The 26,640-nt window shown below is 43.2% G+C and overlaps 1 protein-coding gene across 5 annotated transcripts; it reads right to left on the bottom strand.

Annotated features, from left to right (window-relative positions):
- Window positions 1-561: 561 nt before the first annotated feature.
- ZFAND4 (zinc finger AN1-type containing 4) lies at window positions 562-26,560 on the bottom strand. 5 transcript variants are annotated; one of them, XM_082223111.1, is made up of 10 exons: window positions 26,409-26,560; window positions 23,273-23,584; window positions 19,990-20,065; window positions 19,834-19,901; window positions 12,476-12,662; window positions 11,245-11,392; window positions 9,155-10,303; window positions 4,401-4,452; window positions 3,818-3,928; window positions 562-925 (listed from the first exon to the last, which is right to left on the bottom strand). In XM_082223111.1, the coding sequence occupies exons 2-10, from the start codon at window positions 23,454-23,456 to the stop codon at window positions 675-677; spliced, it is 2,226 nt and encodes a 741-aa protein (XP_082079237.1). In that variant the 5' UTR covers window positions 23,457-23,584; window positions 26,409-26,560; the 3' UTR covers window positions 562-674. The 5 variants fall into 5 exon arrangements, with proteins under 5 accessions (XP_082079237.1, XP_082079235.1, XP_082079238.1 ...); XM_082223109.1 differs by having other exon boundaries at window positions 3,818-3,931; XM_082223112.1 differs by having other exon boundaries at window positions 3,814-3,931.
- Window positions 26,561-26,640: the final 80 nt, after the last annotated feature.

Below are 26,640 nucleotides of genomic sequence, written 5' to 3' on the forward strand. Positions count from 1 at the left end.
TCTGTTTATAACTGCATGAAAATTTAATTTTAATAGATTCCCCCCGCACCCCCCTAGTAACAGCACTCAACATTTTTAACAAACCCAGTCTTTTGAAAAAGGGAATCACAAAAAGGTAAAATAAGTTGTCTCTTCTATTTAAGGGCAAGGTAAACTTTCTCTTTTGTAAAAATGTGAAAACGAAAGAACTGCCTCCTAAGAAATAGCAGGATTAACATGATATGTTATTTGAGACTGGATCACACAATGTATGTATGGCTGACCATCTGAATGGAACCTAGTGCAGCCAATAGAGCACTTTCTAAACTCTGAAAGGGTAAGGCTTGATGTGCTGGGAAAATTTATACGAAAATAATTTACACCCCAGAATGGACAAAAACCAAGGTAGAACATAGAAGAGATTACATGACACCCTCATTACAGAACCTCCTCAAGTCTCATTATAAAATTTATATTAAAACTTAGTAAAGTGCATCTTTTAAAAGACTTGTCTAGTGAAAGAGCATTTGGAAAATATAAAACACTTAACACAAGACATATAATAATAGTTAAATCAGAATGTACATTTTCAAAAACTACTTTTTTAAATTTTTTGATTCACTCAAGAATAAATGGTGTCAGCTACAGTAGTGTTCACATTATTCTTCAGTATTATGCAGCCTCATATGATTTTGTTAGTTGGCAATCTTTAGATTTGGAGCATGGCAAAAGAAGCAGTCTAAACCACCGCTACTTCTCTCTGTGTAATAAGGCTCCTCTGGCAGACAGATGCGTGCCATAAAATCATGCTCAGATTTTGGGAAGCTTTGGTGCACTGACCACAGGATTGGCCTCCTGCAAGTACCTCCGCCCTGCATTCTTGTAGTCATAAGTACATGTGTGAGTCTCTGCATAGCGGTGAGTTGCACAGAAGTTGTTTCCACATCTGAAAAGAGAAAGGCAAGTGTTAGAGATCTTCCACAAATCTCATAGTCCAGATACTGTCCCGGAAATAAAATAATGCCGTTTTTGATGGTTGAAGGTCTCATCTAAACGAGTTGAGTAACACAGGAAGGCTTGTAAAACCAGAGAGACAAAATCACCATCTCTTGATGCGAGATCTGCATTCTTTGTACAGCACAATCTACTGTATGCTCACTGGAAAAAAAGTCCCATTGTGTTGGATAAGGAAGATATTGGGACTATGCAGAACTGGCAAAATCAACAGCAAAGTTAAGAAAATCTAATGATGAGTGTTTTGTGGAAGAATGGATGCTTTTTCAGACAACTTAAATATTATAGTATGGTGATCTCATGAGCAGGATTTCAGCTATGAGCAACAGAAGTAATTTTAATGTAATAATTTGGTTATGTTTTGATAGATGGAAGATAGGCTGTAGCAGAAGGGGAATAAAAACAACTGCATGGGAAAAGGGGTGGGAAGTCAACAAAAATATGAGAAAAGGCGAACTTGTGTTATGTTAAAAATGTTGAAACTCAATAAAATATAATTGGAGAAAAACCAAGTCCCACTGTGCTGAATGAGGCTCACTCCCGGGAAACTGTGAATCAGATTCCAACCTAAAAGGGTTAAAAGTATAGCACTAGAGGAGGAACACTGGCTTCGGATGGAAAGGTGGCGTTGGGAGGAAGAGCACGACAGAGGAGTGGAGAAGAGAGATGCCATAAGCTGGATGGGATCATGCTGGGGGTTCTATCCTTGCTTGTGAAGGCCCATGCTAACCACAAATAGAAAGGGGAAGGTTGATTTCTCTTGCAGTCTGCTCTGTTACACCTCACGATGTCCTCCAGGGTCACGTGAGTCCTGACCTTCCGGAGCAAATTTCTGAGAGGCATTGGGATCTACAGGGAAAACTGCTGAAGACTGCCTCCTGCCCACCTCCCAAATCCATTAGCAAAATCCACCCTCTGCTGTTGTTATCAAAAGCCCTTCTGAGGATGGAAGGGCACAGTAACTTAATCTGAGGCAGCAGCACTCGTAAAGGTAAAGGGACCCTTGACTATTAGGTCCAGTTGTGGCCGACTCTGGGGTTGCGGTGCTCATCTCACTTTATTGGCCGAGGGAGCTGGCGTACAGCATCCAGGTCATGTGGCCAGCATGACTAAGCCGCTTCTGGCGAACCAGAGCAGCGCACAGAAACGCCGTTTACCTTCCCGCCGGAGCGGTACCTATTTATCTACTTGCACTTTGATGTGCTTTCAAACTGCTAGGTTGGCAGGAGCAGGGACCGAGCAACGGGAGCTCACCCCGTCGTGGGGATTCGAACCGCGACCTTCTGATCAACAAGTCCTAGGCTCTGTGGTTTAACCCACAGCGCCACCCGCATCCCAGCAGCACTCATACACCGGATTAATAACCCGGGTTCAGACCAGTCAAATGGAGGTACTGAACTTTGATACTGATGAACAGTGGGCAGAGTCAGTGGGACTGAGGTTTATGAAGGCCTTGAGAAGATAGCAGGAGGTGACAGTCTGACAAATGTTTTATGTTTGCAAATGAGGAACCTAATGAGGCGATCGTATTTGCTTAGCTTGTCTGGAACAGCATGGTGAGAGGTAGGGAGTCAATCAAAAAGGAATACCTGAAGTTGGAGAGAGATAGAAAAAGGGGATAAAAAGGTGACGGTCAGAGACAGAGGAAAAACTACCTAGAGTGGGACCAAGTAATCAAGACAAGAAAGAGCAGAGGAGGGGGGAGACCAGGGTCAATGAGAGTCACTCAGGCTTGCAAATTCAGAGATCATGATGTCTAAGAACCAATAGCTTTGTATTTGTGGCTTTGTCTCGTGTGTCTGCTGTAGCTGCAGTTAACAACATTGCAAAGCCATTTGAACTTGTCTGACCTGTCACTGCTTGGTTCAAACAGTGAGAAGAACGCTAATGGATTCCAGGTATGCACTTCAAACAGGGCGATAGTGTCCCTGCCGGGGTCCTTTTATAAAATGCCACAAAAATCCCCACAACCACCACTTCGAAGTGTCTATCAAACAGCTTGTAAGGAAGGAAATAACTCATTTCACCAATTGTCTTGGCCAGCCAATTCCACTGGATTAGAGCAGGCATAAAGAACTAGTGCCTGAACACAATTTGGCAGACATTTTGCAATTCCCTTTGTCGTGTATGACTTAGCTGAGATTCCTGCTTGGCAGGGGGTTGGGCTAGATGACCCCTGAAGTTCCTTCCAACTCTACGATTCTATTGTATCTGGAAGAAGAGGGTGGTTTTATTCAGCGTAAACCCACTGAAATTAGTCATGGGGGAGGGAGAGCAGAAGAATCCAATTATTTTAACAGTAGGGCATACATTATGGTTTCTCCCAGCAGGACCAGGACTAACTCCTGGACACGACAACTTTCAACTTCCAGCAGCAACTCTGGTAAATTTCTGTGATTCCACAGGGTCTAAGTGTGCCCTCCCTCCCATTCACACAAATCTCTACCACCTTTAAAAGGAAGGTGTGACCCCTTTTAAACGAGATGCAAAATATTTGGAGATATTTTACAATGGACAGCCCTTCATCCCTTGGAGATTTACGTCAAGAAATTTCACATATAAAATTTAGGGAATGCGTAACTAAAGATTAAATATGGATGATTAACAGAGAAGCTGAAGGAAGTCCAAAAAGAGATATTCTGTGAAAATCTGGATATGGAATTTTTGTACATTTGTATTGGAAATCAATAAAAATTATTATAAAAAAAAAGAAATTTCACATTTTATCAATGAAGAAATAATAACCATTAATAAGTGACAAAGTATGGCAACAAGCTTTCGTTTGGAGACAAACACATTCCAGTTGCAAACTCAACCTACCTACATTCATAGCTAGTAGCTAATCCAGTTTTCTTTCCACAGAAGAAACAGTGCTTTGTCATTTTCTTTTTAGGCTGAACTGAACCATTCACAGGTGGGAGATGAGTTGCATCACCTGCTTTCCAAAAGCAAAACGTTCTCAATTTATACGTGCTCTCAGAGAAATGGTGTAAGAGAAAAACAGCACACACGGAAAACCTTGCTACACAGGTGAAAAACAGTTTCTTGTTTCAAGTGACTTTTCTACGCCCCCCAAAATTACATAATGCAAACTTTGGCAGCAGTAAACATGTTAGCCTGACACATGTTGTTTGATTAATGTGTTTTAATAATAATTAAATACTGCATATTTTTTTGTTAGCGCAATACACGCTATATAGAAAACTAAGTGGTTTTAGTTATGTGAGATCTATGCTGCCCAGAAGAACTACTTTTTTTATTTAGAATGATTACCTTTGAAGAGTTTTGGTTCCAGAACTGCTGTCTATAGAAAAGAGAGGTTGGATACTCCCTCTTAGATCCTAGTTCAGTTTCAAATGAGACAAGCACTTTCTAGCTGATAACAGCTATACGGATTTATTACTCACCTATTCTTTTTCCTGCAGCCACAATACTTCCATTCAATCCAAGTCCAGGAGACTAAAAAGAGAGAGGGTTTTTTTTGGTATTAGTGGATTAGGTGAAAAAAACGCTGGGTTGGGAAACGAGCACTAAATCAAGATAAATGCATTATGCCATAGCAATTCAAGAACCAGTTGATGAATTTGAACCAAATTTGGTACATAGGACTCTCATAGTGTACATAAGCACAGATTAGTTTTTGCTTGAAAAGACACGATGGGAGGCGAATAAAATATTGCATTTGCTATCCCACCTTTCTCCCAGGGTAGGACCCAAAGTGGTTCACAACGTGAGTTAAAAGCAAATACAGCTAGAAGACACACCAGATACAAACATGAAAAACAAACAAGTTACCATAGTACTGGTATATACCTCTTCAACTTACATTTTTTTGCTGATGTGAAATTTCATACAATAAATTGTTAGAACCCCAGACACACCAAACATTTCACTGGGAAAACCCATATGCCGAACACTGTTTAATGAGAACCTATTTTGAACAGAACTGCTATGTATGAAAATATATTTATACATATATTTCTGTATAAGGAAGTCAAGCAGGGCTTACTCCAGATTTTTTGAAGTTTAACAGAAACTCAGAATGATGTTCAATGCAACAAGAAAAAGATGAAACATGTAAGTTGTTTTCTGTGGTGGTGTAATGTTTTCATTAAAATGCTGAAATGCGGAATAATATCTCATTGTTTTCAGTAACAAAAGCTGTTGTAGGACTCCCCGCTCCTAGGTGGTCCCAGTGACTTCAGTCATTTGAGAGCATGAGAGAAACCGTGTGCATATCAGAGCAGATTTTCTTGTCCTTTCAGCAGCCAGAAGCCATTTGGTTTGTAAAAACAAAAAAAAGCAATGGATTTGTAGCAGGGTTTCACAAATTATGGCTAGCCCTTGTGGCCAATCATTATTTGCTACTGCCTTGCCATATGGTTGAATCACACTAAATCTAGACTAAAACCTAACATCATAGTCAAAATACGGAATACGGAACCACACATTCTCCACAATTTTTTGGATTTTATTTATATCATATTCATAAGGCATAGGCGGAACCAACAAAAAATGCTATAAGCAAAGCTCTTTTCATTGGAACCTAGGATCCAAGCCTAGGTGCTAACTACTTAAAATAAATAGTACAAAACTGAAATTTTTTCCAATAATGTGTAATTATTATTATTGTTGGGTATTGTATGTAGAAATTGTTTAGTATTGTACAATATTTCCTATAATGGTTCCCTTTTTGTTGGGATATGTAAATGACTCAATAGACCCTTCAAATGCCTGTTGGCATTTTAAATCTCCATGAACACTAAAGAACATGTTAGCAGCTCTCATGTTCCAATTAATGAAGTGGGGGTGGAAAGAATGCAAACCCCTCCACAATTTTTAATGACAGCAACTTGTTCATGGTTTAATGTCAAACTTTAAAGAGAAAGATGAGGGTGATGACGCCCTGACTATTTTAGTTCAGGAAGGATTTTATTTATCTAAATATTCACATACCACTATTTCATAAAATACATCAAAGCAGTTTATGACAGAAGTTACATTAAACCATATAAAAATGATTAAAACCAGACATCAATTAACTATAGTGTGGAAAAATGCATTGCAGTGTATGTTTGCAAGATTTAGAAGAATTAAGGGTGTTAAACTGTTACACATGTCATAGACAGCATTCCATACATCTGCTGCTACTACTTTCTACAAAACCCTAGCATGAAAGAGAAAGAAATCATTCCCCGTTTCCTCCACAAAGAACTTAGGGAACGAGGAAGTGACTGGGGAGGAAAAGAAGAAGAAGAAGAGTTTGGATTTGATATCCCGCCTTTCACTCCCTTTAAGGAGTCTCAAAGCGGCTAACATTCTCCTTTCCCTTCCTCCCCCACAACAAACACTCTGTGGGGTGAGTGAGGCTGAGAGACTTCACAGAAGTGGGACTGGCCCAAGGTCACCCAGCAGCTGCATGTGGAGGAGCGGAGACACGAACCCGGTTCCCCAGATTACGAGACTACTGCTCTTAAACACTGCACCACACCAGTGAGAAGCATTTTTCCCCTTTCCCCCCAGGCACCTGTTATCTCCCATTATCCCCTGCTTTATTTGGGCACCAAGATACACAGAACAATCTCCTCTCTTCTGCTAGTGATGCTATGGGAGCCTTATCCTTCACCAGGCAAACTGTGCTGCTTGTTAAACAAGGTGAACTTATGTAGGTAAGGTGCGGAAAGGGAGCAGGGCTGCAAAATATCGGTTTCATGTTAAACAAATCATTATATTCACTTAGAGGTAAACAACTGCTGGAATAATTTTTATCAGCGTTTTCTGCACTTACAACTTTTGGTTAATGGACTGTTAATAACATAACTATATCACTATAATAACATAATTATATCACTGTTTGTACTTCTCTGCATTTCACATCCCTCTGATCTGCTTACAACCACTAACGATGAAGTAAATCCATGAAACTTGAACCAGAAAAGTTTTGTCAGTTCTTAAGGCGTTACAAAGGGACGCGGGTGGCGCTGTGGGTTAAACCTCAGCGCCTAGGACTTGCCGATCACATGGTTGGCGGTTCGAATCCCTGCGGCGGGGGGCGCTCCTGTTGCTTGGTCCCAGCGCCTGCCAACCTAGCAGTTCGAAAGCACCCCCGGGTGCAAGTAGGTAAATAGGGACCGCTTACTGGCAGGAAGGTAAACGGCGTTTCCGTGTGCTGCGCTGGCTCACCAGATGCAGCTTTGTCACGATGGCCACGTGACCCGGAAGTGTCTGCGGACAGCGCTGGCTCCCGGCCTATAGAGTGAGATGAGCCCACAACCCCAGAGTCTGTCAACCTTTAAGGCTTTACAAGACTTTTTGAAGTTTTTGCTGCAACGGCCTAACGAAGTACAGCAAGCACTTTCCCGTCCTTCCCCTGCCCCCCAAACATTGCCAGGCAATATTCCCATCACCAGCCCAAACCAGGGAAGAAACATAAAAACACAGTATCTCAGTAAGAACCTAAAGCGAATGAGACTTTTATGTACAATTTTTGTTGTTTTTGTGTTGCCCTTGATATGGTTGGCGTCAAAAGCTGAGCAACTTGAATCAAAACAAGAGCCCAAGAACTCAAGAGCCATATTCAGCCATCAACGCTCCCAGTACAATAAACATTTGGGGAAGGGGAGATTTCTGATCACAGGGAGAGCCTAGGGGCGTTTCAGTGTCTTACTTTTTGCAGATATATCCCAATGCTTGGTTGGCAACTCAAGAGTCAGTGGTTATAGTTCCACACTCTCACTTGTACAATTTGCTTATTGGAGTGTGAAATATCTGAATAAGGCTGATGTACTGAAGATGGGTGTTTTATATCGCCTTTCAGTAAAATTCCCATGTGCAATTTGCATAAGCAAATGCAGATTAATTCATGCTCCTGGTTTCACTGAACATGTTGATAGGCGAGACTTGGAGGTCTCTGGTGGGCCACAGTGCATCAAAATAACAGTTCCCTTCTATATTACTCATAATTTGGATGTAGACAGCAGTGAACTATTAACATGCTTTAGAGGAGAGCGCAAAATATGGTATGAAGCTCAACATCAAAAAACCGAAGATCATGGCCACTGGTCCCATCACCTCCTGGCAAATAGAAGGGGAAGAAATGGAGGCAGTGAGAGATTTTACTTTCTTGGGCTCCATGATCATTGCAGATGGTGACAGCAGCCACGAAATTAAAAGACGCCTGCTTCTTGGGAGGAAAGCAATGACAAACCTAGACAGCATCTTAAAAAGCAGAGACATCACCTTGCCAACAAAGGTCCGTATAGTTAAAGCTATGGTTTTCCCAGTAGTGATGTATGGAAGTGAGAGTTGGACCATAAAGAAGGCTGATCGCCGAAGAATTAATGCTTTTGAATTCTGGTGCTGGAGGAGACTCTTGAGAGTCCCATGGACTGCAAGAAGTACAAACCTATCCATTCTTAAGGAAATCAGCCCTGAGTGCTCACTGGAAGGACAGATCGTGAAGCTGAGGCTCCAATACTTTGGCCACCTCATGAGGAGAGAAGACTCCCTGGAAAAGACCCTGATGTTGGGAAAGATGGAGGGCACAAGGATAAGGGAACGACAGAAGACGAGTTGGTTGGATAGTATTCTCGAAACTACCAGCATGAGTTTGACCAAAATGTGGGAGGCAGTGGAAGACAGGAGTGCTTGGCATGCTCTGGTCCAGGGGGTCACGAAGAGTCAGACAGGACTAAACGACTAAACAACAACAACAAAGAACCGCATATGGCTTAGCTAATGCAGCAAAGTGTGAAACTGGATAGACAGATGGGAAGATTAAGCAAAAGCTTTTTGGATGATCAAACTGGAAGTCACAAGAAAATTAATGAATGGAATTTATCACCAAGATAGAAATTAAATGCCAAAATTATGAAGTCCTAGGCTTCTGAAAAGTATGGCTGATACCTACCTGAAAGGTAGTTTTCCACTGGCAGTGCAAGGCTATTGGGTTGGGCTTACTGCTTGAAGAGGTGGTCAAAGGCACCGTGAACAAGCCCAACATGCCTAAGAAATACTGATACAAACAGTACTGAACACCCACATCTAGTTTTTAATTCCAGCTGCAATCAGCTTTGTGACTCTTAACAGAAACAAACACTAATCAAGCCTTCTAAGGAACACAAAGAAGAATCTCATCTATTTAGAAAGCTTATGTACTTACTAGGAAGTATCCGGGCATTTCATTGTGGGGAGCAGCCATGTTGTAGCTTTCTCCTTGAAAATGTTGGAGGTTTGTAGTCCGCGCAATACCAGAAGTCCGAAACCTGCTTGTCCCACAGGAATTCTGCGAAGCATCTCTGTTTGCGCTCCGGGCCAGCGAACTTAGGAACCCCACATTATTTACAGAGACAACAGGATCTTTGGATGCCTTGACCGCTACTTCTGTGACTTCCCGTGCCTCCATTTTAGAAAGGAGGTCGGGTCTTTTGCCGGGCGAGTCTAAACCTATGCCGTGGAATTTGGAAGTCCTTGGGTATGAGGAGTCGGCTAAATTGTGCAACTCCAAGGATCGCAGAACATTTGGCGAGGCAGCGGGCCTCAAGTTACCAACCTCGAAAAACTTGGACTGAGCTGGAGGTTTCCGAGGACTGTAACGTGTCATCTGTGCGGAGCAGTGAAGAGGCGACAACTGTGTGTTCTTCTGGGGACTTAGTTCACAAGAATTAAGAATACTAGTATCTGCTGCTGCAGGGGTCAGGAGTTTTGTAATGGTCTTGTTTGGAAGATCGGCAGAAGCAGAGTCCTCATCCCCCTCAGATAAATGGAGCTCTGTGTTGACTTTTCCTATTCCATATAAATCACTGCATGGTTCAGCTAACAAGGCAAAAGTGTCAGAGTTTGGTATAACCTTTTCTTCTGCAGCATACAGCTTTACATTGGTGAGATTTGGATATAAGAAAGGACCAGCTTCATTTGTTGCCGAACTGTTATCTATATTTCTCCCAGGGTGCCTAAGTGGAGCAGGGACTGGAAGAACCACGCTGTTTGGAGGAAGCTTTGAATCTTCTTTTTCCATGCGTGGGATTTTAGGGGGCAGCCTAAGGCTGCTAAGTGACTGTGGAGCGGTCTCCCACCTGTCATTTTCCTTCACAAAGTCATTACTAGTGGATGGCATCCTTCTGCCAGCAGATGGTAAAAACGAAAGTGCATTTTGAGAAAAGTCTGAGGTATTTGAATTCCTAGGAGGTAGGCACGGTTGTCCCATACGGCGGAGCGCTCGCAAAAATCTCTGGTGAGCAGCTGTGACTGAGCCACTAGATGGGCGAGGAGCCAACGGAGGGTGGGGGTTCACTTTAATCATTTTTTTAGGCTGTGAAAAAAGAAAAAGGAGACGTGGTTATTATTACTTTTTCTGCATTACAATATCCACAAAAATTCCGAGATGACTTTTCAAATTTAAAAATAGCCTCTTCTCACTTTCATTAACTGCATACCTTTCCAAACATGTCCAATTAAGAAATTAAGTGAATTTAAATGTTGCTCAGTGTCCAGATTAATAAAAGTTCAAAACTATAAGTCTGCATAGACGGCAATGTTAATAACTAATTCTTTTCTAATAAATAATGAGAATATTGTGGGGAAATCAGATACACTAAATAACACCGCTTTGCATTTATTAAATATAAAAACAGATTCTCATTTAGAAGTTGTTTACTATATACAGTCGTACCTCGGCTCTCTAACGCCTTGGGAGTTGAACATTCCGGCTCCCGAATGATTGAAAACTGGAAGTGAATGTTCTGGTTTTTTAACGTTCTTTTGAAAGCTGAACGTCTGATGGGGCTTCTGATTGGCTGCAGGAGTTTCCTGTAGCAAATAGAAGCCACGCTTTGGAAGTCAAACGTTTCGGAAGTCGAAGGGACTTCCGGAACGGATTCTGTTCAACTTCCGAGGTACAACTGTACCTTATACTAAAAATACATCTTTGTAAGAAGTGGGACACACATATATCCTGGGCATATTATATAGTAAAGTGTTATCTTTTGTTGGAACAATGTCTGCTATTGAAATAAAAAACTGCTACAGGCAGATCAGGATGTTCTGGTCTCTCCCTTACTAAAGTTTTGGTCCAATAAAAGTAGCCTTATTTCTATATGTTTCCTCGCTTTAAGGCCAACAAAGCAATAATTCCCTCTAACAGTTCTGTGATGAATACTTGTAGTCCATAAAGGTTAAGGCAGTCAGCTAACTCTTCAAAAGAAATGAATATGCATACAGTTCTGTATGGGGTAGAAGAATCTGTGCCTTCACCTTTTTACTCAGATTCATGTTCTCCATCTTTGCTCTAAGAAGCTTCATTTTATTCATCGTAATAGAATTCTCAATAATCTGTTCACCAGAAGGAGATGCCACTGTATCATCTTCATCATCCGCATACAAATTATAAACAGAACCACCACTGGCAAGGAGAGAGTGCAAATTTACATTTAATATTAGGTATTTAAGTTGTAAGTATAGATGCCAAACATTCAAAGCAATGGGGGGGGGGGGAGAGAGTTGTCAAAAGCTTTCAAAATTAAGCAGGATAATATGGGAAGAGGTGGTACTCTGGATACATTTATGGCTTTGAAGGTAAGCCCTGACACTCTGAATTGTGCTTAGTGACATACCAGGGCAGCTGTTTTAAGATCAATGTAACATGATCTCATGCGCAAGCACTGGACAACATTAACGCACTTGGATCCTGGACCAAGTAAAGTTTCTGAAGAGTCTTCAATGGTAGCCCCCAAGCAGAGTGCATTGCAGTTAACGCAATATGGATGTGTGTTGCCACAGCAAATTTGACCTCATCAGGAACATGTGTCACTGGTGGCCCATCAGGCTGCAATGCAGAGGGAAAGAAGAAAACCAGGGCTATTCCATTGCCTCTTCTGAAACAGCCTATGACCCTTCCTCTATCATCACTCCATCAAGGCTACCTGAACTGCTTCCATCCCACCCTGGTTATTATAATTTTTAGAACTGGTGCCGGAGCTCGCTTTCTCCCTCCTTCACCTGCCAAGCCTCTTTTCCTTGAGTCTCTTGACTTTTGTGTTGTAAGGACAGGGCCTAGTTTTTGTCAGCTGCTCGAGAAATCTTTTCAGCTGAAGAGCAAATATATAAGCAAGCAAGCAAGTTGGGTGAAAGGCACTTCGGGCTACAGCTGCCACCTGAATCCCGAGGTGTCCCAAGCTTGTGAACCTGATTCTTCAAAACATCCAAAACAGTTTCAGTCACTGTACTCTGGTTGCACGCCCCCAAGGTCTTTCAACGCCACATTTTCAGGATCCATTGTTGCATAATTTTAGAATTCTGTGCCTTTTCCTTCCCCCTCAAATCTATGGGCCTGTCATGACTCCAATCTGCCTCATCAGCTGTAGCAAAAAGTTGAAGCGCTTCTTCAGAATGGGGGCCCTGCAGATTATTCCTACCAAATCTGTAAGAAAAGTTTCTACGTTAGACATTTTTTTACTTTTCCGAAAAGAAGTAAAACCCAGTATACCTTAACGATTCAGACAATGGTGTTAAAGTTCCATCTCCCTTGTCTATAATACGGAAAAAATTCAGTTGATCTCCTTCGCGGTATACTAAGAAGGTAACCTGTTTGCTGGATGGAACCTTCTCCCAAATATCGTCACAACTGGGATCCATGTATTCTGCTATTTCCCTAATTGGGTCTCCCACAGGAACTAAGAGAAGAAACAACCAGAAATATTTTATTGTCTGAAAGCAAAGACGCACACTTATCACCTAGGCAACATACTGAAAAGATTTATCTCCTGAAGCTATCTTAAAGTGTCTCTAATAGGCCAAATTAAGTGATTGTCCACCTAACTTCCTCAAATAAATAACCTATGATCAAGTTACTGTCAAGTAAGAACCATTTTCAAATAGAAATTTAATAAATAAAATCAATAACTGGCTAGACCTTGTAATGCTTCAGCAAACTTTACGGCAGCTCAGAAAAAGAGACAGCCCTTTTACCCTTACCAGCAAAATTGCCACCAAAAGACTGGGCTGAACTTGCAGACAGATCTCTAGAGCTGACGCAGGTCATTGTGTGGGCCAGAGTTTGCCCATCTTTTTGGGCCAGTGGCCACATTTCAGATTTGAAACTGCTGTGGCTGCCGGTCATGACATGAGGGGCATGATATGACACAAAATCAAGAGCATTGTCATCGTTGCTCATGACTACCTTGTGCTTACCATGGGAAGCCGGCTATGTCCTGCTGGTCTTGATTGTGGAGATCACACAATATAGATCTCTCTCTCACACATACACACACACACACGCGCACACACACACTTTACTGGGGTAATGCAACTGCTAGCTCAAGACTGGCAGGCAACAAGCAAGCAATGAGGCAGGGGGGTGAGGAAGCCTTCTCTGCCATCTCCCCCCCCCCCAAAAAAAAAGAATCCTTCCAAACCAACCAGGGCAAGGGGCAGACCCATCCAGCTCCAGCAACCACTCTGAACTGTTCTGCCGTGTAAAGAACCAAAGCAAACCAAAATAATAGTAATTATTATATACAGATAGATATAGATGGATGTAGATATGTAGTGGGTTGCCAACCCAATGGGGACGTGAGTGGAGCTGTGATCTAAACCACTGAGCCTAGGGCTTGCCGATTGGAAGGTTGGCGGTTCAAATCCCCACAAAGGGGTGAGCGCCCGTTGCTTGGTCCCAGCTCCTGCCAACCTAGCAGTTCAAAAGCACATCAAAGTGCAAGTAGATAAATAGGTACCGCTCCGGCGGGAGGGTAAATGACGTTTCTATGCACTGCTCTGGTTTCGCCAGAAGCGGCTTAAGTCATGCTGGCCACATGACCGGGAAAAACTGTTTGTGGACAAACGCCGGTTCCCTCGGCCTGTAAAGTGAGATGAGCGCCGCAACCCCAGAGTTGTTCACAACTGGACTTAACTGTCAGGGGTCCTTTACCTTTACCGTTTTTTAACTAACCCAACGCCCATGACAAGGTTGATAAAAGGAACCTGAGGCCTGGTGGGCCCCAAACTGACAATGCTGGATAAAGGAGCACCCCCAAACTGTGAACCAACTCTTTCAGGAGAAGTGCAATGCCAAACAAAGCAAGATAAAACACCAAAGTCCTAGGAACTACCTGCTCATAGTGCCTCTGTCCTATCAGGATTCAGTTTTAGTTTATTGGTTGTCATCCAGCCCATTATGGAGTCCAGATGATGCACCTGTACAGCTTCACTCAGTTGCGTGGTGAGTTCCCACCTCCCACCAGAAGAAATAAAGACACGAGACACCATAATTAAGGTTAATGGGCAAAAATTGGCCACAACTTTATTGGTTACAGGTGATGAGCGGTATTGGCCTAGGCATTGGTCCTAATCAACTATCTGGCTTCAGGCTGTCTGTCTGAGAGGCCGGGAAGGGTTAACACCAGCAGGGGGAGCCCTGCTGATGCACATCAACTAGGTACTCCCCTGGGGTCACCGCTCGGGGGCGTGCCTTGGGCCCTGCCCTCCATAGGCTTCGGACGGAGCCACGCCCCCCGGAGTCCTTTATTGGACTACCCTTCACTATGCGGGGCAGGTGATGGCATTTCCTCCCCTCTTCCATCTACAAAACAATACCCCGACCAATGCCTCGCCGCCAAACCGTGGAAGTTGTGACAATTTGCTACGAGGTAGGTGAAAAACCAAGTGGCCGGTGCCAATTTGCCAAGTGGAAAAAATTCCTACCAGGCCCCTCAATGGCGACCAACCGAGGTCCATAGCAAGGTCAAAAGAGGAACCTTAAAGGGAGGGTGGGTGGGAAATTCCCCAGCTGATCGGTGGCAAAGAGGAAGCTCCTCTGCCGCGCTTTCCTTAAACGCGGCAAGTCACGCCCCCTGAGCCAGACAATAGGCTGGCCAGGGGATGACGCGGCAGAGGATTCCCCCTGTACACGCGGGGCTGGGAGCCAGCCACCGTGTGGGTGTTGGGGGCGGGAAGTCCGCAACCCCACCTCCTCCCTAGGGTTGGAAGTGGCTTTCCAATATCAGAGGGAAATAGCTCAGTCATGACTCTGCATTCTAAGCCCTCGGGTGACCTCATGCAGATACTTCATATTGGTGTCTAAGAGCGTGGGGGATAAGAAGGAATCTAGCTGAATCCCACCCCCTGTGCCATCTTCTGAAACTAATCTTGGTTTTAGTACCAATTACTACAAATGTTTTGAGTTTAGTGGCTTCATCTGTACTTTCCGAAAGTTAACTACAGTGGTGCCCCGCAAGACGAATGCCTCGCAAGACGGAAAATTCGCTAGACGAAAGAGTTTTCCGTTTTGGAGGTGCTTCGCAAAACGAATTTCCTATGGGCTTGCTTTGCAAGACGACAATGTCTTGCGAGTTCCTGCTGGTTTTTTCCCTTTCCCCTCCTTTTTCTAAGCCACTAAGCCGCTTATCAGCTGATCCGATCATCAGATAAGCCGCTAAAAGCCGCTAATAGCGCTAATCCGTCAATGGGCTTGCTTCGCAAGACAAAAAAACCGCTAGACGAAGAGAATCACAGAACGGATTCTTTTCGTCTTGCGAGGCACCACTGTACATTTTCTCAATATTAAGGAACCCCCTCATAGTTCTGGTCTTTCCTGCAGTATTTATATGACCTCTCAGATGAAAGCGTCAGAACCAATGAGAGTTTCCTCCTTTATATGTTGCTCACAAAACTATACCGCACCCATCCACCTGCAGCCGTTTCAAGTTATAGAAAGGCCAGATGAGGGTGTTTTTTAAAAAAATATCTGGACAAATGTATCTGGTACATTTTCCAGAGTGAATGCACAGCCCTAGTGCGTATGGTAATACAGGAAAAGCTGTAATACAAGGAAATGGAGACGCACTCTCCTTTCTGCCCCCATTCTGCTGTCCTGTCACATCAAGAAATCCAAGTTTGACTGTTGGAGTGGCATACAAAGGATGAACAAGTTAAATCTGTTATGACAGACTGGGCAAGAGATGTTGGACACATGTTTGAAGACTGGGAAAGGTTATGGAAGAAAGGGGTTAAGTTTACTGCATGTACGGTGTTAAAGGAAAACATTATGAAAATGATGTATCAATGGTACTTAACCCCTGTAAAACTAGCAAAGATTTACCATCAGAGTGATAATTTATGTTGGAAATGTAGAGAAAAAGAGGGTACTTTTTATCATATGTGGTGGACGTGTCCAAAGGTGAAAGACTTCTGGGAAAAGATATATGAGTTGAAAAAAATGTTGAAATATACATTCATTAAGAAACCAGAAGCCTTTCTACTTGGAATAGTGAGTTTGGAATTGCCCAAGAAAGATGTTAGATTGTTTTTGTATGCCACAACTGCAGCTAGAATTTTGTTAGCCAAAAATTGGAAATTACAAGAAATACCAACAGTGGAGGAATGGCAGATGAAGATGATAGACTTTTTGGAGCTGGCTGACCTGACCGGAAGAATCCGCGACCAGAAGGAGGAGGAGTATCAAGATGAATGGAAGAAATTTAAGGATTATTTCGCTAATGGCACCTCAATGGCACCACAATATTTTATTAATATAGCACCAGTAGCTAGCAAACCATGCTTTCACTATGAGTTAATTATGGATGCAGCAAAACTGGACTGAAACAAGCAGGCTCCCTCTGACCCTTTCGATATTACTTTTGAAATTATTACTTTTTTGCCCAGGGGGCGGAAAGGTATTTCTCAATATTTCAGAGTTTCCCCTAGACTGGTGCTCCCAGATGTTGGTGGAGTAAACTCGCATCATCCCTGACCATGCTGGCTACAACTAATAATAATAATAATAAAAATATTTATACCCCACCCTCCCTGGCCAGAGCCGGGCTCAGGGTGGCTAACACCAGTAAAATTACAATAGAAACACAATAGGGGAAAAAAGAAAAACAATTTAAAATACAGATTAAAATGCAATTTAAAATGCAGCCTCGTTTTAAAAATAGCCCATAGATCAAAACCATAAGGGGAGGGAAGACATAAGGGTCAGACTGATGCGTGTTGCAATGCAAAGCATTTGCGAAGTAACAGGATGGGGAAGGCTGGCCTCTAAAATGGGTTTATCTTGTGCAAACCCTTGCCGGTTTTAAAAACACACTTCCAGGCAGGAGGACTCTGATAGTGCACTACAGAGTGAGGGCTGAGAGATTTCCTGGGAGAGTCGATCTGAGTCATCTCTAATGATAAAATTGTCACTCTAATGATAATCGGGATTTTTAACATCCGTGCAGGTATCTGCGCTCTCACAGGCAGTATCATTGAATGCCTGTTTTTGACTTTGGGCTACGGATTCAGACACTATGCATGATTTGATTTGCTGGATACAGTGATTTGCTGTGAGCACGGCTAAAAAGAATGATTATGAAACCACAGTTGTGTCTTAGGTACTAACACGAAGACCCAGCCTCTCCTGGCATGCCCCATGGAGGACCTTAAGGTGCACAAATGACAACACTTTGGAGGCCCCAAGTCGCAAGGTGGTTAGATTGGTCTCAACTAGGGCCAGGGCCTTTTCAGTACTGGCCCCGGCTTGGTGGAACGCTCTGTCACAAGAGATTAGGGCCCTGCGGGACTTGACATCTTTCCGCAGGCCTGCAAGACAGAGCTGTTCCGCCTGGCCTTTGGTTTGGACTCAGTCTGACCCTTATGTTTTCCCTTCCCTTACGGTTTTGATCCATGGGCTACTTTTAAAATGAGGCTGCATTTTAAATTGCATTTAAACCTGTATTTTAAATCCCCCCCCATTATGCATTTATTGTAATTTTACTGGTGTTAGCCACCCTGAGCAGCTAATAATAATATTGAATTATTATTAATAATTATATAATAATAATAATAATAATAATAATAATAATAATAATAATAATAATACGTCTTCTGTGATAATGATAAAGTAAAGGGTAAAGGGACCCCTGACCATTAGGTCCAGTCGCGGACAACTCTGGGGTTGTGAGCTCATCTCGTTCTATAGGCCGAGGGAGCCGGCGTACAGCTTCCGGGTCATGTGGCCAGCATGACTAAGCCGCTTCTGGCGAACCAGAGCAGTGCACGGAAACGCCGTTTACCTTCCTGCCGGAGCGGTACCTATTTATCTACTTGCACTTTGAGGTGCTTTCGAACTGCTAGGTTGGCAGGAGCAATGGGAGCTCACCCCATCGTGGGGATTCGAACCGCCAACCTTCTGATCGGCAAGTCCTAGGCTCTGTGGTTTAACGATACTTTGCAAATAATAATGCTAAGGGCTTCCACTGTGGGAACCAAAGGTGCCCCATAGTTAGAACATGGTTCCCACTGTCAGGTGATATGCCCATAGAAACCAATCATCTGTGTGTTTGCCCAGCATATTGAAAAGGGGAGGGGGAGGGGAGAGAATTGCAGAACACATTTGACATTTACTCTTCAGCATTAGGACTTCTGTGTTGGTCAAATTGCTGAAACTATCTGCAGTAGCCCACTGAGTGCTTTGAACACTCATTCTCACTTTTAATTTTGTATACAATGATAGACATTTCTGTAAATACGAGGGATCGAATGTTTGACCCACTTAATAATAAAGTAAACCACCTTTCTTTCAGCACTTGGTTCATACCACTCAGCTTCATACAATATTTATGGGTTTTCTTTTGACGCAAGTTACCAAGAGTAACTACAAAGCAAATGCAGTAACATTTGGGCGAGCGCTAAGAACACACGTCTCACAATGTTTGTTTCTTCATTTCACTGATTTCGGAAATAAAAATGTTGTATCTTCCCTTGCATGTAAGTGTAATAACTGGCCACTTTGCCTGCCTCCGCACCTACTATTTTATTGCAGACATTACAATGGCAGAAAGGATGCAAGGTGTTAGTTTCTCCCACTTTTCTTTAAAGAATTTGTAAAAAGAAAATTACGACTATGTTGCTGTTATTTTTCCTTTTTTTTGGAAAGCAATTAGCTTTTAATATGTTTGTCAAATTTAAGTCTAGATTTGAATCTAACAAGTTTAAGAAATGAATATACTTTTGGGATTCCCCTTTTCGTTCCTCAAAGACAGGCTGTGGCTACCAAACAATTATCCTCTTTTAGGTACACCAAGGCTTGTGCTGCAACAGCTAAAGGAACATGTCAATGGCACGCAAAAATTTCAGCCCAAACTACACAGTGATACTTTAGTGGTGAAGAGAGAATGATCCAATAACTCTTGGGGCGAGATATATAGGTTGGGCCTTTTACCAGAACTGGGAGCCTATTGCCAAGTTACTAAAAAGGTAAAGGTAAAGGGACCCCTGACCATTAGGTCCAGTCGTGACCGACTCTGGGGTTGCGGCGCTCATCTTGCTTTATTGGCTGAGGGAGCCGGCGTACAGCTTCCGGGTCATGTGGCCAGCATGACTAAGCCGCTTTTGGTGAACCAGAGCAGCACACGGAAACACTGTTTACCTTCCCACCAGAGTGGTACCTATTTATCTACTTGCACTGGCATGCTTTCGAACTGCTAGGTTGGCAGGAGCAGGGACCGAGCAACGGGAGCTCACCCCGTCACAGGGATTCGAACCGCCAACCTTCCGATTGGCAAGTCCTAGGCTCTGTGGTTTAACCCACAGCGCCAACCGCAGGCAGAAGTATATAGAATCAATTACCACAGCACTTTAACTCTTATGTCACTGGGGTGTAATTGATTTATTACTGAACAGAAGCACAAAAAGGAAAGAAGCTCTCATTCACTTCAATAGTTAAGCATGTGATCCATAATGGGAAAGTGAAGCATGTGCTTTACTCCCTCTCACCCGTCAGTGGGATCATAGTAAGTTTAGCTTTCAGGTGGATTGTACTGACTTTGCAAAAAATACTTCAGAGACAATTTAATAGGCACCTACCTCTTCTAGTATTAATAGGTCCACCTCGCATTGCCAATATCAACTTCAAAGTGCAGCCCTCTGAAATGCTGTAAACCAATCAAAAATGTTTTGTAGCCTTTTTCCCACAACAGAAATGGTATTTAGAAACATCTGTAATTGCATTTAAATACTCACTTGTAATCATTCAAGCAATAGTCGTCCTCCAGCTCTACATTATTCCAGATTAAGTGTTGCTGAGATACGGGGATACCTTAAAATGACATCGATAAATTTTAATTGGCTTACTGACCTTGTAAAGCTGTGCCCCAAATCACCATGGTAAACCACTGAAATTAATTTTAAGTATACTTAGTTATGTAAATTCATTTAGGTTAAAGGTACTAAAGAGCTGAAAAGATTTGAATACGTAGTAGAAAGTGCCTTGAAAATATATAAAGGAACATCCTTACATTACTATCGAGTGAACACAAACTACTGTCCTTTTCTGTCCTTGAGATTAAATGGTAACAACATAAAAACAGAATACAGTGGTACCGTGGTTTAAGAACAGTCCGATTTAAGAACGATTTGGTTTAAAAACTCCGCAAAACCGGAAATAGTGTCTTGCTTTGATAACTTTACCTCGGTCTAAGAACGGAATCCGAACGGTGGAAGGGCACTGGCGGTGGGAGGCCTCATTAGGGAAAGCGCGTCTCTGTTTAAGAACGGACTTCTGGAATGGATTAAGTTCGTAAACCAAGATACTACTGTAGCTACTTTGTACATGGTTTGAACTAGCCTGCTTCCAAAAGCAAGGAGCCAGATGCAACAAGAAACTTACAAGCGACACGCTGTGCAAAGTGTGCCTTTCATCTATCTTGAAATTACTGCAAATCAGTTTCACTCCACGTACAAAGTAGGAACCCACAGAGTGGCATTCCAGAGGTTAGTGCCACCACTGAAAAGGCTCCGTCTCCAATTCCTCGCCATGCCATGCCATTCTCTAAGGCGATCTTATGCAGGTAGAGTTCACGAGAGAAGGAAACAACTGTATTCTCTAATTTGGGGTTATGCTATTCTTTCTAGGAGAGCTGTGTGTGTTATGCCATGCCCACACCACAGCCATTATGTGTTATGCCATGTCCCCATGGCAACCATTTGAGATCACTGGACTCCTCTCCCAAAAGCGTATGACCATCATTGCTATTTACTGTTGTTGCAACAGAGACCAGGCAAATTTAACCCATATGATTTGGGAAGGTTCTGTTCTTATTTCCTTTTGGGCAGAGGTTGTTGACTGTGTCAATGTAGTATTGAATATCGCATCACAATGTAAAGAGATCAGTATAAAGTTAACTGATAAGAATTTTTTTTTTTATGCTGTCCGAGAGCACTCATGGTGGCTAAAGAGACTGATCCTATAACACTAGAGCTACAAATCTTGGCTTGCTGTGTACAATGCTGGGGTACTGAATTTTGCACTAGCTGAAACTTCTGAGCACTTAGATGTTACAACTACTACCAGTGAGTACTTGGGTTCTTGTGAAAGCAAGCACTAATGATGAAGAACTCTCTGAAGATACAGTGGTACCTCAGGTTAAGTACTTAATTCGTTCCGGAGGTCCGTACTTAACCTGAAACTGTTCTTAACCTGAAGACCACTTTAGCTAATGGGGCCTCCTGCTGCTGCCACACTGCCGGAGCACGATTTCTGTTCTCATCCTGAAGCAAAGTTCTTAGCCTGAAGCACTATTTCTAGGTTAGCGGAGTCTGTAACCTGAAGCGTATGTAACCTGAAGCGTATGTAACTCAAGGTACCACTGTACTTCTATAGCATGAACAGTTGATAGATTACTCATACAGAAAAGTGTAGATATTTCTAAGAATAAGTTACTACCAAAATGTATCAGCTATCATTTAAATTGGCTAATTCACTGTCTTTTTAAATATCTCAATGATATACCTCAATGAGAATTCTAAACTTATGTAAAAAACAAAATACCAGTACAATTCAATGGATGTTGTTGAATGGATGCTCATCAAATTTGCAGGTGACTCCAAACTGGGAGGGGTAGCTACTGCCATAGAAGACAGAATCGGGATTCAAGATGACCTTAACTGATTGGAGAACTGGGCCCAAACTAACAAAATGAATTTCAAAAGGGACAACTGCCAAGTTCCACACTTAGGCAGGAAGAACCAGCTGCAGAAATATGGGATGGGAGACACCGGGATGACCAGTTGTACAAGTGGAAAGGGTCACGGGGTCTTAGGAGACCACAAGCTGAACATGAGTCAACAGTGTGATGCAGCAGCAGAAAAGGCTAATGCTATTCTAGGCTGCATCAGCAGAAGCACAGTGTCCAGATCAGGGGTCAGCAAGGCTTACCTGGCATGGGCCAGATCACTCCCACGGAGGTCCTCCGTGGGCCGGGCCGGTGCAGCGCTGGAAATCGCGCCTGCGCATGCCCAGAAGCGATTTCCGGAGCCGCGGAAGAGAGTCCCTGCACCACTCAGCATCGGTTTAGCGTAGCGTGCGGGGACTCACTGAGCTGGCGGCTTGGTTTGGGGGTGGCTCATGGGCCGGTTAAGCGACCCTCATGGGCTGCTTCTGGCCCATGGGCCTTAGGTTGCCGACGTATGGTCTATTCTGCCTTGGTCAGACCCAACCTGCAATCCTGTGTCCAGTTCTGGACACCACAATTTAAGGATATTGGTAAGCTGGAACCGGTGCAGAGAAGGGCAACCAATATAATAAAGGGCCTGGAAACCAATCCTTATGAGGCATGGCTGAGCCTGGAAAAGAGGAGCCTGAAAGGAGATAGGACAGCCATCTTCAAATATCTAAAGGGCTGTCACATGGTAGATCCTAGAATTGCAGAGCTGGGATCCCGAGGGACATCTAGTCCAACCCCCTTCTATGCAGGAATCTCAATTAAGCATCCATGACAGATGCCCACCCAACCTCTGCTTAAAACTTCCATCAAAGTACACCACCTTCCAATGGAGTCCGTTCTACGGTCAAACGGCTCCTACCATCCAAAAGTTCTTCCTGATATTTAGTCAGAATCTCCTTTCTGTGGCAGGAGAAAACAAGTTTGCTCCATCTTCCAGGTACAGTCATACCTCGGGTTAAAATAGCTTCGGGATAAGTATTTTTGGGTTGCGTGCTGCGGCGACCCGGAAGTAATGGAGAGCGTTACTTCCGGGTTTCGCCGCTCGCGCAGACGGTCAAAATGATGTCACGCGCAGAAGCAGCGAATCATGGGTTGCGTTCGCTTCTGGATGCGAACGGTGCTCCGGAACGGATCCCGTTCGCCTCCAGAGGTACCACTGTATTTCACACTGCTAGCTAGCTCTTTACACTGATCACCACTGCATTACAGATCACATTGGCATGTTTTCTATAAAATAACCGCCTTTTCAAGTGCTAAGTTAAAAACCTTTCTAGATTTTTATAACTTAAAAGGACACAAACCTTCCAATCTCTGGATTTTAGTTTTCACAGAAATTACTGTTTCAAAAGGAGATACCAGCAACTCAAAGCATGTTCCTGTTAGAGTTTCAATGAAGAGCTCCATAGTCTCATAGAAAGCAAATTTGTAATGGCATGGTCCCATGTTATTATCATTGTAGAAAGGAGGTTCTTTCTTGTTGGCCATTCTAGGTACTTTAAAAATGCCTTGTGGGGAAGTCAGTTGGGAAGCGTTGGGCACTGAGCTCCACGACAAGCCAAGTCAGCTCTGAACACGGGACATGGGTGATGCTGTTCATGTTTCAAAGTTTGCACCTAAGACAGACGCAGAGTCAGTAAACATGGTATTTGAGGGAAACAACATTTTTTAAAAAACAAACAATTGTCTCTGAACTTCTTGTGTGAGTTGTGACACAAAATAGTTACCTGACAACAGGCTACAGGTCAAAAGAAGGGACTGTTTATGGACTGTGCTTACCCATCAAAACATTTGCTTATCTGGGTCATTATTTGACTCGGGAGTAATTTTCTCAGCGATATTTAAACAAACTAATAAATCCATATTAAGCACTGTTGTATCATAACCGAATTCTTTTCTATTCACACATGCAGCACATAACCACTCGCTTGCAAGAAGTTAAGGAGATAGAATATCTGCAAAATCACACATACTGGTCAAGAGAGACAATCCAGTATGCCTCTGGGGATGAAGTCAACCCAGTGTCTGCAGCACCAAAGTGACCTTCCATGGTGTGCAAGCCTGGACAGTGTGTATGGGGGGGGGGGGGGTCCTGGGCTGCCCCAAAGACAAGACACTCCTCTTGGTCTTGATGATGTGGTCCAAAAGAAAGCAGAGCCCTACGTTTGGCAACAGCTTGGCTGCAGGTGTTGCCAGGAGGAGGTGTACAAGACGCCATCCAATCATCTTTGGGACTGGATTTGTGTATGGTTTCCTCCTTAGCCTTTTCTTCTCCTGAAGATATCCCTCAAGGCAGCTGAGGTTTGGGGCCAGAGTTTTCCTTCTCGTAGATAGGCTACCTTACAGGTTGACAAACCCCATCTGCCTCTCACTTCCCTCTACAACACACTGGGGAAGTCCCTAACTCACTGAGGGTTTGACACCCATCAGCTACCCTCACCCGATTTAGCTTTAAATTTGAAAGGTAGAAAAATTAATTACTGGGTTATTTATTATTTTCAAAACTGTTCTACGTTTTGCAACACATAAAGCAGCATACTTGATAACTTGGACAGATTTTTAGCAAGCCATGAAGGCAAGCACACGAGTTAGGCACTTGGAAAGTTCACTTTCCTTGCTTCACATCTGATTTTGGGCCAAATTATAAACAGTAACCAAACAGGTACGATAACTTAAGCCTACTTCCTGCTGTCCCAAATGGAAGCAGCCATTTAACTGCCAGCTGTATGCTCTAGGCTGCGCCGATTGTTTTGTCTGTCTGTCATTGTAAAGGCTTCTAGAAGTTCACACAAGAGATTGCTGTACAATCTCTAACATCCCAATTCCATGCACGTTTATTCAGAAGTATGAGCAATTGCATTCAACATGGCTTACTGCTAAGTAAACATGCACGGAATCGCAGCCTAAGTCAATCAAAACGTTTCAGTGGGAAGGTGGCTAGAGTACCTGGGCTGAGCAGTGGAAACAAGCATGAACTTTTTTCTTCACTAGCACAATTCCGCCCAGATTTATGAAATCCAACAAACACTGTGTGGGAAATGGGGCTTTGAAACTGAAACACTTGTGAAGCGGTTGCAGAGAGAAAGAAGCAAAACCCACAGCTTCACCACTGCCGACCTGACTATGCTCATTGGCCTTTCAGCAAAGCAGCCTTAAGGCGGAGTGCTGTGAAGTCTAAGAGGTTGAAAACTGCCAAGGAGGAAGAGGTCTCCCATTACGAACCTGGCAATTCAAGGAGCGGCTTTGGGCTTCCGGTTCCGACTGGCAGCCTCTGGACTAACTTCCAGTTAGTGCAGTGTGCCAAAGGTAGTGCAGTGTGCCAAAGTGACAATTGCCTGCAGCACCCTGCAGCTGAAACATGAAGCCTGTATAGCATGAGTAATTTATTAAGGGTCTGTTTTTATCTATTAACAATCTCAATAATACGAATAAAAGGAAATCATAAATAAACTTGGGAGGGGGGGAATCATTTTTTGTTTGTTTTCTATTAACAATCTCAATGATATGGATAAAAGGGATGTATGAATAAAAATGGGGGCGAGGTTCACCAGAACCCCACCACCTTTTGACCTTTTTTTTTTTTGCCAAGCACATAAGGCCGAATGCACACGAGTTCAACGTGCACAAGCTGCGCATTCAATGTGCATAAAATTCCATTCGCTGCGTTGGCATCAAGAAGGAAACGTGAACACTTGTGTTTCAACCTCTGCCGTGTGAGGCTCGTAATACTTGGCTGCGGGAACCCTTGAATTTTTTTTTTACAAATTCAAAGGGTGTGCATGGGAGGATGCGCTTTTCGTATTCTTTGCAAGGGAAATGTGAGGGAACTAAACACTGAGGTGAAGCATATAGATAGGAACTATCATATATATATCTATATATATATCTATATATCTATATATATAACTCTCTCTATATATATAGTTATATAAGTATATATAAGTACATAGCTATATAAGATTATAACTAGATCTATATAAAACTATCTATAACTATATCTAGATCTATATAGGAACTATATTTAGATCTAATAGGTTATTGTATTTTAATGTTATGTTGGAAGCCGCCCAGAGTGGCTGGGGAAACCCAGCCAGATGGGCGGGGGATAAATAATAATAATAATAATAATAATAATAATTATTTAAAACTATATATGGATAGTTATATAACTAAATCTATCTATATCTATAAAGCTATAAAACTACTTTCTCTCTCTCTCTCTAAATAACTAGTAGCCTTCCTTGAGTCCGTCAGGACAAAAAGGTGGGGTGTAAATAAATATATAACAAATGACATAACAAATCCACATATAGCTAATAGTGCTAAGAATGCCAATTCCCAAAGCAAAACTCTTTTGGAGGGCGTCTGGTCACGAAACAAGCGCGTCCCGCGAAGGAGGGAGGAGGGGAAAGAGCGCAACGGCCGCCTCATCCTCCTCACCTGCCTGCCGGTCGCCTCCGCCTCTCCCCCCTTCGGTCGCTGGACGGGGCGGGGCCAAGCGCCGCCTCACAGGACCACCGGTGCCGCCGCCGAGCACGCGACCATCACGGGAAGGCTGGGAGGAAGGCGCGGAAGGAGAACCGGCGGCCGCCGCTGCCGTTAGCCGCACTCACTCACTCCCGCCCCCGCCCGCCCCCTCCCCTCACAACGCGGCGCGCAGCCCGCCTCCTCC

Source organism: Podarcis vaucheri (genome assembly GCF_965113315.1).
Source record: "Podarcis vaucheri genome assembly, chromosome: 5".
Taxonomy (NCBI): Eukaryota; Metazoa; Chordata; class Lepidosauria; order Squamata; family Lacertidae; genus Podarcis; species Podarcis vaucheri.

Excerpts from the sequence above, each read along its gene's own strand:
- ZFAND4 (XM_082223109.1), bottom strand. The coding sequence starts at position 23,456 with ATGGCCAACAAGAAAGAACCTCCTTTCTACAATGATAATAACATGGGA. Across the intron at positions 12,663-19,833 it reads ACCTATTAATACTAGAAGAG|TTCCTGTGGGAGACCCAATT; the intron begins GTAGGTGCCTAT and ends TTCTTCTCTTAG. Across the intron at positions 10,304-11,244 it reads ACATGAATCTGAGTAAAAAG|CCTAAAAAAATGATTAAAGT; the intron begins GTGAAGGCACAG and ends CTTTTTTCACAG.